Below are 14,413 nucleotides of genomic sequence, written 5' to 3'. Positions count from 1 at the left end.
AACCCTTGAGTGCTGTTGCTGCACAGTAGGTAGGACCTTCTCTTTCTTGTGCCTCTGTGTGTTGGAGTGCAAACCAACCATTACTTAAATGTCTTCTGCTCTGCAAGAACCTGTTCATACCCTCCCCTATACTGACTTATTATTAAATACAAGGAAATGCACTGTTCTGTGCATCCCATAATATACCGCAGCCATAACTGTCACTAATCTAATGGCATCTCTGTGTCTGCACTTCTCTAGAGCGCTGTGTTTTGGCTTGTGGTGGTCTTGGTCCTTTCAGCCTGTGCCGAGTCTGGGCAGCATTGCTCAGTAGGGCTTTCCAAGCATACTCAGGGTTTAGTGCCTCTGGCTGGGACCTGTATCTGCATTTACAGCCTCCATTTCCTGATCTCCTCCTTTTTTAGTGCCTGTATGCTTTTGGAAAGAAATGCATGCCTCCTTTTTAATCTCTTCTGAGCCAAGGTGGTAAAGCAGCCTTTGAAGCAGTTTGCCTTGGGATATCATTCCTTGCCCTGATTTAGGGGAACTTTCTCAATCCAGCCGATGTTTTGTGGCTCACAGGTTCTTGAGTTGCGCGGTTTCTCTTTTGATGAATCCTTCTTAGGCAGGAACTGTGTTGTGCCTCAAGCTGTCTCCACTTCCAGCAGATCTGGAAAGCTAAATGCCAACTAGTGTATTATGGTTAGAGCCTGTCTATTTAGCTTGCCCTTGCCATGAGAGGGAGGTCACGCTCTCCCTGGGGGCTTTGTGCTTTCTTTTCCTACCTTGTGCTTATCTGCACTGACCACATTCACCACTTTTAACTCCCTCAAAAGTCATGTTTTCTTTTGCAGGGTTAAAGTTCAATTAGGGAAGGGTGTCAGAGCTCATACAGGGAGGAGGGTAAGACCATGAAGAAGGAGAAAGAGCAGATGAGTTCTCTCTTCTTCCTCCCAGGGCAGTAAAATGTTAGTTTGACTCATCTGTAATATGTAAATTAATCCTAATGCAGCAAGGAAAACTATTTGGCCTTTGTTGAGCTCTGTCCTGTGCTAGCATGCTGCCTAGGCACACTGGTACTAGTTCTAGCACGAAGGAGGGACAGAAAATGCACCCTGGTATGAGGAGGGTGGGATTGCGGGAGTTCCGATTTACATCGTGTTAAGCTTCTCCGTTGCTTCTCACCACTAGAGGAAGGGAAAAAACACAAACATACACAAAAATATTTGTCTGGAAGGGGTTACACTTCTGCTTCTGCCCAGTAGATGCTCTGATTGCTGTGGGTTACTGGAGTTACCACAGATGCTTGAGTTTTAGCTGGCAGCAGTAATTTTTTTTTTATTTTTTTTTTTTTTTTTTTTTTTTTTGGAAAGGTGGAGAAGAGAACAGTAAACATTTCTAAGGTTACCAAGAGTCAAGTGTTTCAAGTAGAGAGCAGTAAATATAAATAAATCTAGAAATAAATGGTCTCCACTGGCGTGGAAGTAATCTGCAGCACCCTATACTGATAATTCATCAGCAGACCAGTGTCTTCTGAGCACTTCTGTGCTTTTGGGAAATGCATGGCAAGCTCCCTTTCTTCCAGCAGGACCGGCCCCGTGTTCAGGATGTGACCCACGCTGCCTAGTGCAGGCAGTTCGTGCCTGCCCAGAAGCTGTCAGGAAGTGGCAAAAGTACAGTCTGTCAGCACCTAGAGTGTGTTTTATTTCCTTTTTTGGCGTCACCCCCATTTGTTTAAGCAGAAATATGCCCTAGAACTTGGCTTACTTGTTTGGGGTTTTTTAAAATCCATTTAAAAAAAAGTAGGCAAACAAGTTCTGTTTGTGCTCAAATGACCTCAACTGACTCGCAAATCTGGACCAAATTTTAATTAATATGTTGTTTTGTTTCCAAAGTTATATCTGTGGTTCTTTTTTAATCAGATCAAGCCTCAGAGGTACAGGTGACAATGATGCTGACCGAAAGCTGTAAACTCAGAGGACTTCATCACAGGTGAGCTAGATAGTGTTTATAAGCAAAGCTGTATCTGTCTGAGCTGAAAATACTTGTGCTTAAAGCTCCCTAGGGGGAAAAGCAACAATTTATTTTTTTCAGAATTTAGCAACATTTTGTATATTAATTTTTTTTTAAGCTGTAAAGATCTGAAACTATTTTTGTTGCACTTAAAAATACAGAATTGTAGATATAAGATTTTTCTTGTAGCAGCACAGCCTGTAAAATTAAATGGTAGCGGCATGTGGGAAAATGGGAAGTCTTTGGTTTGGTGTTCCAATCCTCACAGTGAAATATGGGTAGATATTCATTACATATATTCTTAGCTATTACAGAAAAAGGTGCTGCAGGCACCTGTTTATGCTGGTTCTTGCACAAGTTAGTTGTTAAATGCAGTGGGAATCTTAGTGATGATGAGAGTAAGTATATACGCAGGTTGATTGCCCATTTAGCCAATTTACTACTCTGCTTTGTATTGTTCATCATTTTCTAGGTGGCACATAAAAGTACTGTGATTAGGTACTGTCCCACAGGGACAGAAGGAAATGTTTTGTAGGACTTCTGCACATGAGTTGTCCTCATATAGCATCATAACATCACTGATGGGATTTATTCTTTAAGAAGTAATCGCATGGTTTTTTTGGCTGGTGGCTTAAGTTTTTTAAATTAATGCTCCAAACAGCTTGAGTTAGTGGCAGTTTTGCAGCTTGGCTTCAAGGCTGAAACTGCCCTTAAGTATCCTGGTTACTAGCAAGGATGCAGGTAAGAAACAACCTACACTCATTGTCAAGTCCCTAGACTGGTAATTGATCTTTTTTTACTGGTAATGTGAAGAAAATTAAAATAGCTCAAGCAGAATTATTAGTTATACAGGGTATTAAGAATAGCAGCAGGTTCTTGGGGAAGCATTCTTAAAACTGAAACAAAATGAAACAACCTCCCTCCAATCATTAAAAATCAGCTCTTCTCTTCCCTATTACAAGTCAAACTCTTCAAAAAGTCCAAAAAGCTTTTCTTCTGTACACTGCCTGTGAAGCTGGGACCCTTGTCGTGGTTGAAGGTAGAGCTACATGGGTCTGTAGGGTCATGGGTGTGACACCTTCAGGTAAGAGGAGGAAATGTCAAAGTTCCCTTTTAAAAACAATTATAACTTATTGGAGACTTACTGATGTTTTCAATAGAAGATGCATTTTTTTTCTAAGAAATATTTCATGGAAAATTGAAAGTATATTCAGTTTGTTTTGAGTTTCTACAAATTTATACATTGATACTATAGGAAGATGTTTAGGAACAATGCAGCATGGGAGTTATCTGAGCCACAAGGAGGGTTGGAAAGGACCTTTAAAGTGCTTTAGTGGTGGACTTTGCAGTGTTAGGTTTACAGTCAGACTTGATGATCTTAAAGGTCTTTTTCAACCTGAGTGATTCTATGATTGTAACACACCTGTGATAAAACTCCTGAGATACTTTTTTATTTAGACTGCAGAGTTTAGCAGATTGAAAACTAAAATTTTCTGTTCTGTCACTTTGAAGTGGATCAAACATGATGTTTTGACTTTTTTTAGACCACTGTAATGGAGCTGTATATTTTATATCTACAGCTGCATTTAGAATGATACACTTCCAAGTTGAGGATATATTGCTTCTTAATATAAATTATAACCCATATTCATAGAAATTTATTTCAGGCCTCTTGGACCAAGTGAAAAAATTTGAAGGATTCTTCCAATGGGAAACTACTCAAGTATTTAATTTTTTTAGAAACAGATGTGTAGGGCTTCAGTTATTTGGAGACCTTGTCCTCTGCATTTCATAATGCAAGAATAAGTGCTTTTCTTCAGTGTTGAATTACTTTCACTTACTGTGGTTTAGGATCAAGAAAATGTTTATCAAATTTCAATTTCATAAAATTAGGATTTACTCTCCCTGTCTTCCAGGAATCTTCTACCTATCACTCATGTCTGTATAGAAGAGGGAGAGAAACCAATGGTGCTGCTGCCATACATGAACTGGGGGAACCTTAAACTATTCTTGCGACAGTGCAAGCTGGTAGAGGCCAACAATCCTCAGGTACACTCAGAAATCTGACTTCTTGCCCATTAAACTTAGATTTGCTTTGTCATCTTTGTATGTGCCTTAAAATAAATAGTTGTGGTATTCATCTGTTCTGTTGTGACAATGAGAGAATTAGCAAGCAGGTTTTGTGGCAAGTGTTTGTTTTGGTTCATATAATAGATCTTGGCTGCATGCATCGCAGATGTTCAGAGAGCATGAAGCTGAGTTAAACTCAAAGCTTAGGCTAGTAGCTGGTATATCAGTACATATTAAAATATTTTAAAGCTAGAGAAAATGGTATATGATTGTGGATTTAAGTTAGAATACACAGGGGAAAACTATGGAGAAGTTTCAGATTTACTGATTTTATTTTCGGTATAATTAATAGATTATCTCTAGTTATAGTTCTTAATTGTAAGTATAAAGCACTTCTGTTAAACTTTTAAGGTACTGCTGTAGATTTGCTTTTAAAATAACTGGATTTATTTAACTTTAGATACTAAAGGAAGCAATCTGCAGATTTTATTTTTTTTAACTGCTGTGGGGTGCTCTTCAGCATTCATAACTTTACTGTGTTTCAGTGGAACCTCTTGCATATATTTCATAAGTGCCTAGATGAGAACATATTTTGCATATTTAAAAATCTGAGCGTTTAGTGATGGATGTGTATATGTAGTAAAACTGTCCCTCTTGTTAGGATTACCTTGTCTTTTTTCAACTTCACCTTGGCTTGACTTCTGTCTTCAAACTGAATCAAGCACAACATTGTTTCCTGAGGTCAGCATTTGTCCCTGTTATGTACCACAAAATAGCAAGGGCCACATACCTCTGTTAATTTGTAAATTGTGATAGGCTCCTAGGATCTCTCAATTTTTAATTTTATTTGTTTTGTTGCTTAATCTGAGTTAGAAATCCCTATGCAATGTACTAATACCCGTTTCCAAGAATTTAAGCAGAAATGGTATTTCTAATCTGTATTATGTCAAACAGGAGTTATCTCTTAGTAACTAGATATGACTGTATTTATTATCAAAAAATGGGACATTTGATGTCCTAGATACTTAAAGATGGAACTTTTCTACAAATACCTAACGCAAACTCTGAGTTTTCTGAAATTATATGTGGCTACTGTTCTTAATAACAGGCTTTTAATGAAGAAGCCAGTTTATTGCTGTTTTAATTTAGTATTTGGTTTATTTTAACCCCAGTCTTGTAACTTCAGTGTGTCCACGTGCATATTGAAGTTTCTGAAACACTATGGAAATGGAAGTGGGAACCCAAGGTATAAATATGTGCAAGGATTTAATTTATATAGGACTGTGAAGTTGTAAAAAGTAGATGGAGCCAACAGCCTTTGATACCAGTTCTCAGCATAGCAAGATAGACATATTCATAGATAGCAAAAAGAATTTTGACTGTTATTTGTGCTCTGCTTCCTGAAAATGAGTTGGTTTCCAGGGAAACAGAAAGCAAAAACATGTGGTAAGAAGGGTAGAATTTACTATTTTGCCTATGTTCACCACTAATCAAAGGAAAAGCTGTGAAGCAGTGAGGCAGTTGCAAACTGGAAACATTTGCCCCTGGCATGTTAAAAAAAAAAAAAAAAAAGCTAAAATTTATAATAAGGAGTCTTTGTAAGTTTTCACTAGGTGGTAGTGTCTGTAGTTACTAGAAAGCATCAGCTGCTAAAGGGGGGGGTGAGGGGGGGCACTAGAATACAACAAAACCACCAACCTCACAGGCACTGGGCTTGCAGTTTTGCAATGATTGTTGTTCTATGCTCTTGCAGGCAATTTCCCAGCAGGATCTTGTACATATGGCTATTCAGATTGCCTGTGGAATGAGTTACTTGGCCAGACGGGAGGTCATTCACAAAGACCTGGCTGCTAGAAACTGTGTGTAAGTACTTGATGGCGTAGAGTCATCATGCAGACAGTGTTACGTCAGTAGCTAGAGCTACAACAGGCTTTCTTCAATTGGCCTGATCTCTACTTCAAAATATACTACTATTTGGGGTTTTTTACAAATTTTTTTACCATTTTTTTTACAAATTTTGGATGAATAGTTTTGTCAGGAAGATGTTTTCCTCTAAACATATGTTGAACCATAAAGCATGGTTTTCAAGGAAGCAGAACATCCTTGGTTTTAAATACTTTTTTTTTTAGGTTTTGTCTATCACTTTTTCAAAGGCTTGAAAAATATTAAAGCTTCTCTTAAGCTTCAATAAAAACTTGGAATATCTTTGGCAGTTTATTGATGGATAGATTTTTGTATGAAGTAGTTTTTCTTTTGTCTTAAAAAATGGCTTAATGGCTTTCTTTGTTGGTAGATTTCTTAGCTGTCAAATGATGGATGTTGGTAGATTTCTTAGCTGTCAAATGATGGATGTTGGTAGATTTCTTAGTTGTCAAAGGTATGTGCTTCATAATAGTAAGAATGCCAAAGTAGGGTTTGAGACCATCAGACTGGAATATGCCCTCAAAATGTAGAGATTGAGGTGCTTGTCTTTCCACAAACCAAATCATTCAGACTGCCTACTCTGCTCATTCTTCATCTGCTTTAATACCTAATAAGGGGAAACAGAAAACACAGGGTTCTGCTTAAACTTAACTAAACATCTGAAAATATCAAAAGGGCCATTTAGTCCCTGAGCTTCGTTTTATGATATCTGAAATAACACCATAATTAAAGTAACATAGTTTTTAAGACCACAGTTGAAGCCTTTCTTGCACTGTGTAAGTTCGATGCAGGTCCTTAGAGACTCTTCTTAACTCTTACTGCTTGTCCTCTCTGGTGAGCATGTTCAGGAAGAAGCAGTACTGCAGGAGACAAAGATCATAAACAGTGCTTCAGGGAAATTACCTTGTGGCAGCGTCTCGTTTCTGTGCAGGAAATTAATAGCCTAGTGCCCTTGCTGGGCAAAGGGTCGGCAGGCCAGGCTGCTTGACTCCTTGTCCTCCTGGAGCAGAGTCCAGCTTCACTTTAGTTGCCGTATGTGTGATTTGGAGTACTGGCAGTAAAAATCAATACATGGTGCACCTGGTGCTCCTTCTCCATGGGAAATGCAGGCAGGAGGCAAGCATCTACTGCTCTGTGCTGCAGTACAAGAAATCCTGGGCTAGCATTAGGTTTTTAAAGTGAAAGAGGGTGCCAGTAGGCAGGATCCCTTGAAGGGCTTTGGTTATCTGCCACCCCTTTGTTCCCCAGGTCTGTTCCTGTGTGGTGAAGGACTGGGAGGAGTTGATATGAAGTATGTCAGACCTATGTACCTGTGCCCTAATTTTGGGAAGGGAGCCAGGATTGCAGTGGCCCTGGCAGGTTTGTTAAGGGAGGAGATACTTTTGGCCTTGTGTGCCCATGGCACAGTAGGGCCTAGTTAAGAGTGGACATATGGATTACACAAGTCAGAGTGCTCTCATTGCTGAGAGATTACCTTTTGATTTGTATTTGTTTATAGATTGGTCTTCTAGGAATTTCTCTGAACTTATAAGAGTGATTAGATATGGAAATGTCCTGGTCTTTAAATTTTGAGGGCAATGAACTGACCTGAACGTGCATAGGAATGGAATAAATAAGAAGGCATTTGAGGTAGTGAAGCAGGAAACACACAAATCGAGCATTTCTATTTAATTTTTCTCATTAAAATAAGTGATTGACAAGACGAAAAGACAGCAAATGCCATTTTGTTACGATCCCCCTAACCAATGTTGTTTCTATATTTTTGTCATAAGATGTTAAAGCCATCATCTCACCTGTATTGTCAGCTGTCTGAGAACACTGAACTTTATTACACAATTTTTTTAAGTTTCAAAGAATATGAATTAATATCCCTGGGGGGGGGGGGGGGGGGGGGGGAATCAGTAAGCTCCCTGTGCTTTTTTGAATCATCTTTTGTTGATTAAAAGTAAGTTTCTTTTAGTCAGTATCCTATTTCTGACAGTGGTCAGAATGACTATCTTTTGTTGAGAGAAATAAATAATATCTTACCAGATTGCTTGGAGACAAGCTGTTAGGCCACAGATAATACTGGTTGCTTTAACAAGATATTACTAGATCTTGCTTTGCTTAAATCTTTGGCTTATTATTGCTACAGAGGTACTATAGCTAAAATTTGTTTAATCGATCTGATAGGGGATCTCTGAGGGAGGAGGAATAATTTAAGGGAGTTGTTTGTTTGCTTTAACTGTATTTTTTTCACTTGTAAATGTTTTGATTTTGTTTAATCTAAGACTGCTGATTTTTCTAGTGCTTATCTGTTAACGCAGAATAAATACGTTCTTTGATAATATTTGATAATCACAGAATAAATGTGTCTTGATCTAGAAGAATTAAAATGAATAATGTGATTGGTGTTGGCCAATTAAATCCTGAGTCCGAAACTCAAGGTTGAGCCTAAATATTTTCTGTAAAACTGTAATGCTACATTTGATAAATACTTTTGTTCTTTTAAATTAGCATTGACGATGCACTTCAGGTTAAGATTACAGACAACGCGCTATCTCGAGACCTATTTCCTATGGATTACCATTGCCTGGGAGATAATGAAAACAGACCAGTTCGATGGATGGCTCTTGAAAGCCTGGTTAACAATGAATTTTCCAGTGCTAGTGATGTGGTAAGTTTGTTTTGTTTTTTTTTTCTCTTACATTTTATAAATGTGTCTTGTTGACATTTCTCCCTTTTTACAGCCGTTGGAGAATCATGGCCATGAATAGGTAACAGTGGCTTGTCCAGAACAGCATCTGTACGTCTGCTTCCTGCATTTGCTGCTCATGGCAGATAGTTCAGAGGTCAAGCAGGCCCTTCTTGCATTCAAGTGTTAGCATAACTTCCCTTGAACTTCAAGGTTCCTGTCAGCTTCTTGTCCCTCTGCAGGACCCTGTCCTCCAGCCTGTCAGCTGCTCTACCCAGATTGGTTCCATCCATGAGCTTCTTGAGAGTCTAGGCTGTTAATGAAGATAAACCAGTATTGATTCCTGAGCAATGCCACTAGGAACTGGTCATAGCAATTTGAGTCCAGCAGTCCAGCCACTTTAATCTCGACATCTCACTAATTTGGTATAAGGATGCTGTGGAAGGTTATGTCAACTGAAGTCAGTGTGAGCATCCATCATTCACCCTGTGCCAACTCACACTGTCTTTTCAGCAAAGAGCTAGTCAGGTTAGTCAGGCACCGTTTGCCCTCAGTAAATCCATGCTGGCTGTTCCCAGACACCTTTGTTTCATGTGCATGGAAGTGACTTTCAGATCACGTGCTCCCCAACATTAGCAGGAGCTGATGTTGGACTATCTGGACTGTAGTTCCCCAGATCTGCCCTCTTCAAGATGCCTTTTTTCCAGATGTCACCAACCTCCCCCAGTTGTGGTGGCCTTTCAGAATGAGGAGAGCAGTGTTGCAGTGACTGCCACCTGCTCCCTTGGCACTCTTGGCCGCATCCCATTTGGTACAGTGGTCTGGTGTGTGTGCACTTGGCTTTAGTGCAGCCCAGATAATTTTCCTCTGTGGGTATTTCTTGGTAGGTTACTTTTGCTGAGCTTTGGTCTTCCAAACTCCATCCCTGCATGCTGATGCATTCTCACTCTATTCCTCAAGTAGTCTTCTCCTGCTTTCACTCTCTTTTTGCTTCCTTAGTGTCTGAGCTTAGTCAGTGCATCCATGGTGGCCTTCTACTGTGCTTGCTCAGCTTCCTGCATGTCAGAAGGGGCTGCTTCTGTGCGTACAGGAGCTTGTCCTTGTAGATGGACCTATGGTAATTAGAGTGCTAGTTAATGGTAAACCACTTGCCCCTGTGATCTGTCCCTTAGTGCTACAGGGGCATTTTCTTTCATAATTAATGCTGCTTTCTTAAACATGGTTACGTCCAGAAACTAAACTGCTTCTTAAAACTTAGTAGTTTAAAAATCTTTTTAAAAGTTCTGGTGTGGTTTGGTTTTTTTCTTTCCTCATTGCCATAGTCTTTGTACTGGTGCTCAAGCCACATAAACAAAAGACCCAAAACAAACAAACAAACAAAAAAGGAAGGAAAGGAGCCAGCTCTGCTCCAGAAATACTACTTTACTCATTGGAAAATGTTTGGGGGTTTGTGTTATACCAAACTTAGAGAGAACAGGAAATAGAAGTGCCTGTAAAAGCATGTTTGTATAATACTAAATGAGATCAGTTAAATGTTGATTTTACTTTATTTTTTTTTTACATCTAGAAATGAAAGTGTTCACTGTTTGTGAACACGGGATTTGGACATAAAAGCTTATAACACCAGCGGTGAAATGTAGAACTTTACTAGGATGAAGGCACCTTGGTTTCATAACCATTTCAGAAAACTAGTACAATTAAGCATATAGTCCACAGTAACTCTAAACTCCTTTTTGCATTATATGGGGATAAATGTAACTCGGCTTCTAATACACAGTTCTTAGCTTTGCATACGTAGCTATCTGAGTTTTGCAGTGTGCAGAAATGGACTGGTTTTCTGGGTGTAGAAAATACCATCTTCCCTAAACCATCTTTGCATTTACGTGGATGCTTTTGACAAATATGGTGTAATATGTTTTTGTCTGCTTGCTAGGAACAAATCTAGTTATCAGTTGCAGTTATCTTCTAATCAGTGATGAAATCTGTTACAAACAATTTAGGTGTTGTCTGTTAAGATGAGGTTGGCGTGTGTTCTAGGCTTGCTTTTTGAATGCATTTCTTTAAAATGGTTTTGCTGGCTTGAAATGTTTCTGATACGTTCCTCCTCTGCCAACAGTTGTATCAATCAGCCAAAGCATGGAAAAACAAAACACAATTCCTGCTGAATTTTAATTCTGTGGTTTTTCCCTGTGTTGGGCACGAAGCTCTGCATCTCTTTATGCCATTTGCATGCAGCTACTTACGGAATTAGAAATGGTTGCGTTCTCAAAGTTGTTTTGCTTGAATCACCCTTATTCTCATGTTCTAGGTGCACCACCACTTGTCCCCTGGCATTTTTCTTAACTGCAATGAAACGTCCTCCCCTTCCTTCCCACACTGCTAATAGATGACTGATGAGAGCAGGGCCGCATCAGTCCCCCTGCAATTCTCCAGATCTGAGCTTCCCATCAGTGTTCGCTGACAGCATCCCTTAGTTTTTGGTCTTAGGCTTTGATCGAGGTGGGGTGGCGGGATTTCTTTTAATTAAAAGCAAGAATATTTTGAGGCTTGCAGGATTCTGCTCCTCTTTAATAAATTGTGATGTTTGCAGCACTTATAACTTCAGCAGTGAATCATCAGTGTGCAGTATCAACACCATCTATGTTTTGTCTCTTTGGTATCTTGACACCAGACAGTAAATCATTTTACTTGTTCTGTGCTTGCATGTTAATTGATTTTTTTTTTTTTTTTTTTTTTTCATCACCTTAAGCTCCTTTTGGGCAAGCACCGTCAGCTGAGTATGTTGAATGCTGATCCAGCTGTCAGGTTTATTTAGATGAAATCTTTATTTTTCTTGTGAGTCTGACTTCTGAGCATAGACTGAAAATATACAGATGTCTTTGATTTAAAAAATTATGATTTCATCCAGTCTGTTCTTCTGAACCTTTTGGATTTCACTGACCTTTTCTTTGAGGAATTCTGTATAGTATTTTGAAGAGGTAAAATGTGATATAAACTGTTAATTTTTTCAAAACAGTGGTTTAGTGTTTAATATTCCTTAGATTTGTTAAGTGTTTTGAAATGTCATACTGAAAAAATGCAGTGAATACATGATTTTTTAGCACTTAAGATTTAAGTGCACCAAGATTTTAATTTTACTTCAACTTAACACCTGTGCTGTGATTCTTAAATTTATCAAGACAAAGTATTGTGCTGTTGAACTTGGATGTATATAGCATTTATGTAAAGCTTTCTTACTCTGCGTAGTCTTATTTGTAACTGATTTTGTGGAACATCTGAAGGAGCTCTCAAAATTTGCCATGTTCTGTTAATACCCTATGCTCTTTCTGTTTAGTGGGCCTTCGGTGTAACACTGTGGGAGCTGATGACTTTAGGACAGACTCCGTATGTTGATATCGACCCCTTTGAGATGGCTGCTTATTTAAAGGATGGCTATCGAATAGCTCAGCCAATCAACTGCCCTGATGAACTGTAAGTGCATGTTTTTGGAGAGAATAAAATGTCTATTTTGTAATCAGCTTGTTAAGCCAGCCTCATCAATGAGAGGGCTGGTTCTGCCTTTTACACAAAACCTCATGTGGCTTCAGTGACCTACATCAAGGAACTTGGGTTTAAATTAAATGCTTTTTGTTGTTGTTGAGTTTCACTTAATCCGAACCCAATTCTTTTCCTTATTGTGACACGTGAGAGAAATGGGGTTGATCAGGAGGATGGGAGGAGGCAGGCAAAGGGACCTGGGATTTTCAGCCTAGTGTTTGCAGGGCTGCAGTGTAGGAAGCCACTAGGCTTGTAGGTAGAGGGAGTCTGTTCTCTCAGGAAGACTGTGGAGAAGTACTGTGTGTAATTGAGTTAAATGGCAGGGCTTGAGGTTTGGTCATAATCCTCATGGTACAGGAGAATGCAAGTGCACAAACACTACCTTCTGCCTCATGTGTTCTTCCAGATCCCCTTCCTGTAAGCCTACCACCGGAACATTTAGAACTGTGCTTTTACAATAGTTGAGCAATTTTTGATGAACTGTATATTGCTTCCTCCTGGATTGTCTCCAGCTCGTATCCTAAATCAAACCAGCGCTTCCAGTCACAGCACATTTATTGATCACTCCAAGTGTCTGTCCTCTGAAGTTGTTCAGCGTCGCGTATCAGAAGATCCAGGGTCCTTTTCTCTCTTCAGTCAGCAGGTTTTCTAGTGGCAAATGCTGGTTTTTGCTTTCAGGTTGAGACTGTGGTTGTCTGACTTACGTTCTCATGTCTTCCATTTGTTTGTCTTGCAGGTTTGCTGTGATGGCTTGCTGTTGGGCCCTAGATCCTGAAGAAAGACCCAAGTTTCAGCAGCTGGTGCAATGTCTAACTGAATTTCATGCAGCATTGGGAGCCTACGTCTGAAACTGCAGAAGATGATTCAATTCACTGATTGGGAGAAGGCATGGCATACATCTGTGGCTCCATGCATCACTCAGACTCACACACGTGATGTGTATAAAGCAACACCAAAGGGAGAAAGCACTTCTTCCAAAACACTGTGCCTTAGAATGCCTTAGTAGTCTGAAGATTTTTGTAAGACCTCTTGATGTTGAATATTTTCTAGATATCACTTTTGCTAAGTTAAATTGAGACCTTTTTATTTGCCATCAGGATTTTTAAAGTGTAGTGATAGTGAATTTAAACACAAGATTTGAATGGACTTTGCACTCTTACAAGAGACGTGATTTTTTTTTGAAGGGTATATGGAACTGGTAGAAAAGTGAGGCTAGGGGAAATTAATGCAAAAGCCACACTGCAGAAAATTTTCCCTGCTTTTAAAAAAATGTTGAAACTGAATCTTTCTGACCAGCTCTAGTGTTTGTACTTGTATGTATCTGGAATAGCTTTTTAGTATCAACTTCTTCTATTTTGAGACAACAGCACATTGTGGTTGGATCCACAAGCGGCATCTTACCTTTTTAACCCATTCGTGAATGTTTTTTGGAAAAGCTGGTCTTCAGGATACAATATCTCCTTTTTAAAGCAGTAAGTGATTATGTAAAAGTGATTCCAGTTTACCTCATGTGGAGAGTAGTTAAAAGTGGGGTAAAAATGGTGTCCCTCCTTTCAGATAAAAGGCTGATGTGATTTTTTTAAGATGGTTTTATGTGCTAAATAGAGGCCTTCAGAGAAGCGCCAAAGCAGCCCTTGTGTGGAAGTCTTTCACATCAGACTTCTGGATCACAGTTTCTCTTGTTCAAAAAGGTACTGGTTGTTTTTTTATGGGCTTTTATGGCCTGAAATGGGCTTAAATATATAAATATATATTTGTAAAGACACTTGCAGAGTAAAGAATGTTTTTCTATTACATCTAATGTGAAAGCTTGGTCCCTCACACTGCCCTGTGTATCGAACATGCAGGTTGGTGGTTGTCATTGGGCTGGAGTTGGCATGAAGACAAGGTGGATTGCCTGCCTCCCTCCCTGCAGGACTATCCCTGAGAATATATTGTCCTACTGCCTCCTTTAACCTAAATATCCATTCTGCCCCAGGTTATTTTGGGTTGGAACATTAATTAGGAGTCCTGAATAAGGTATTTCAGGAAAATGTGTGGTGATCACTGCCTGCCTTCAGCCTTAGTAACTTCCATATTCTATATAGAACTAATTTATTTACAGAGTAACTTCAGTTCTCCAAGTGAACTGCAGGTTGCATCCTCTACGTGGTGGCACTGTGAGGCAGGTTGCACTTTAACACAGTGTCAAACATGAAAAATGGCCTTTTGTCTCAC

General features: G+C 39.3%; 1 protein-coding gene across 2 annotated transcripts in view; it reads left to right on the top strand.

Annotated features, from left to right (window-relative positions):
• The window catches only part of RYK (receptor like tyrosine kinase), a 57,927-nt gene extending 43,966 nt beyond the window's left edge, over positions 1–13,961 (top strand). For both annotated transcript variants that reach the window (XM_074912525.1, XM_074912526.1), the window contains exons 10-15: positions 1,902–1,971; positions 3,909–4,041; positions 5,816–5,925; positions 8,482–8,641; positions 11,994–12,130; positions 12,933–13,961. In XM_074912525.1, coding sequence (XP_074768626.1) covers positions 1,902–1,971; positions 3,909–4,041; positions 5,816–5,925; positions 8,482–8,641; positions 11,994–12,130; positions 12,933–13,044 — 722 coding nt within the window. In that variant the 3' untranslated portion in view covers positions 13,045–13,961. The remainder of the gene's footprint in view (positions 1–1,901; positions 1,972–3,908; positions 4,042–5,815; positions 5,926–8,481; positions 8,642–11,993; positions 12,131–12,932) is intronic.
• Positions 13,962–14,413: the final 452 nt, after the last annotated feature.

Source organism: Athene noctua, chromosome 8 (assembly GCF_965140245.1).
Source record: "Athene noctua chromosome 8, bAthNoc1.hap1.1, whole genome shotgun sequence".
Classification (NCBI taxonomy): Eukaryota; Metazoa; Chordata; class Aves; order Strigiformes; family Strigidae; genus Athene; species Athene noctua.
Note: the sequence above shows the minus strand (reverse complement) of the source record. Positions and strands in the feature narration are given on the sequence as shown.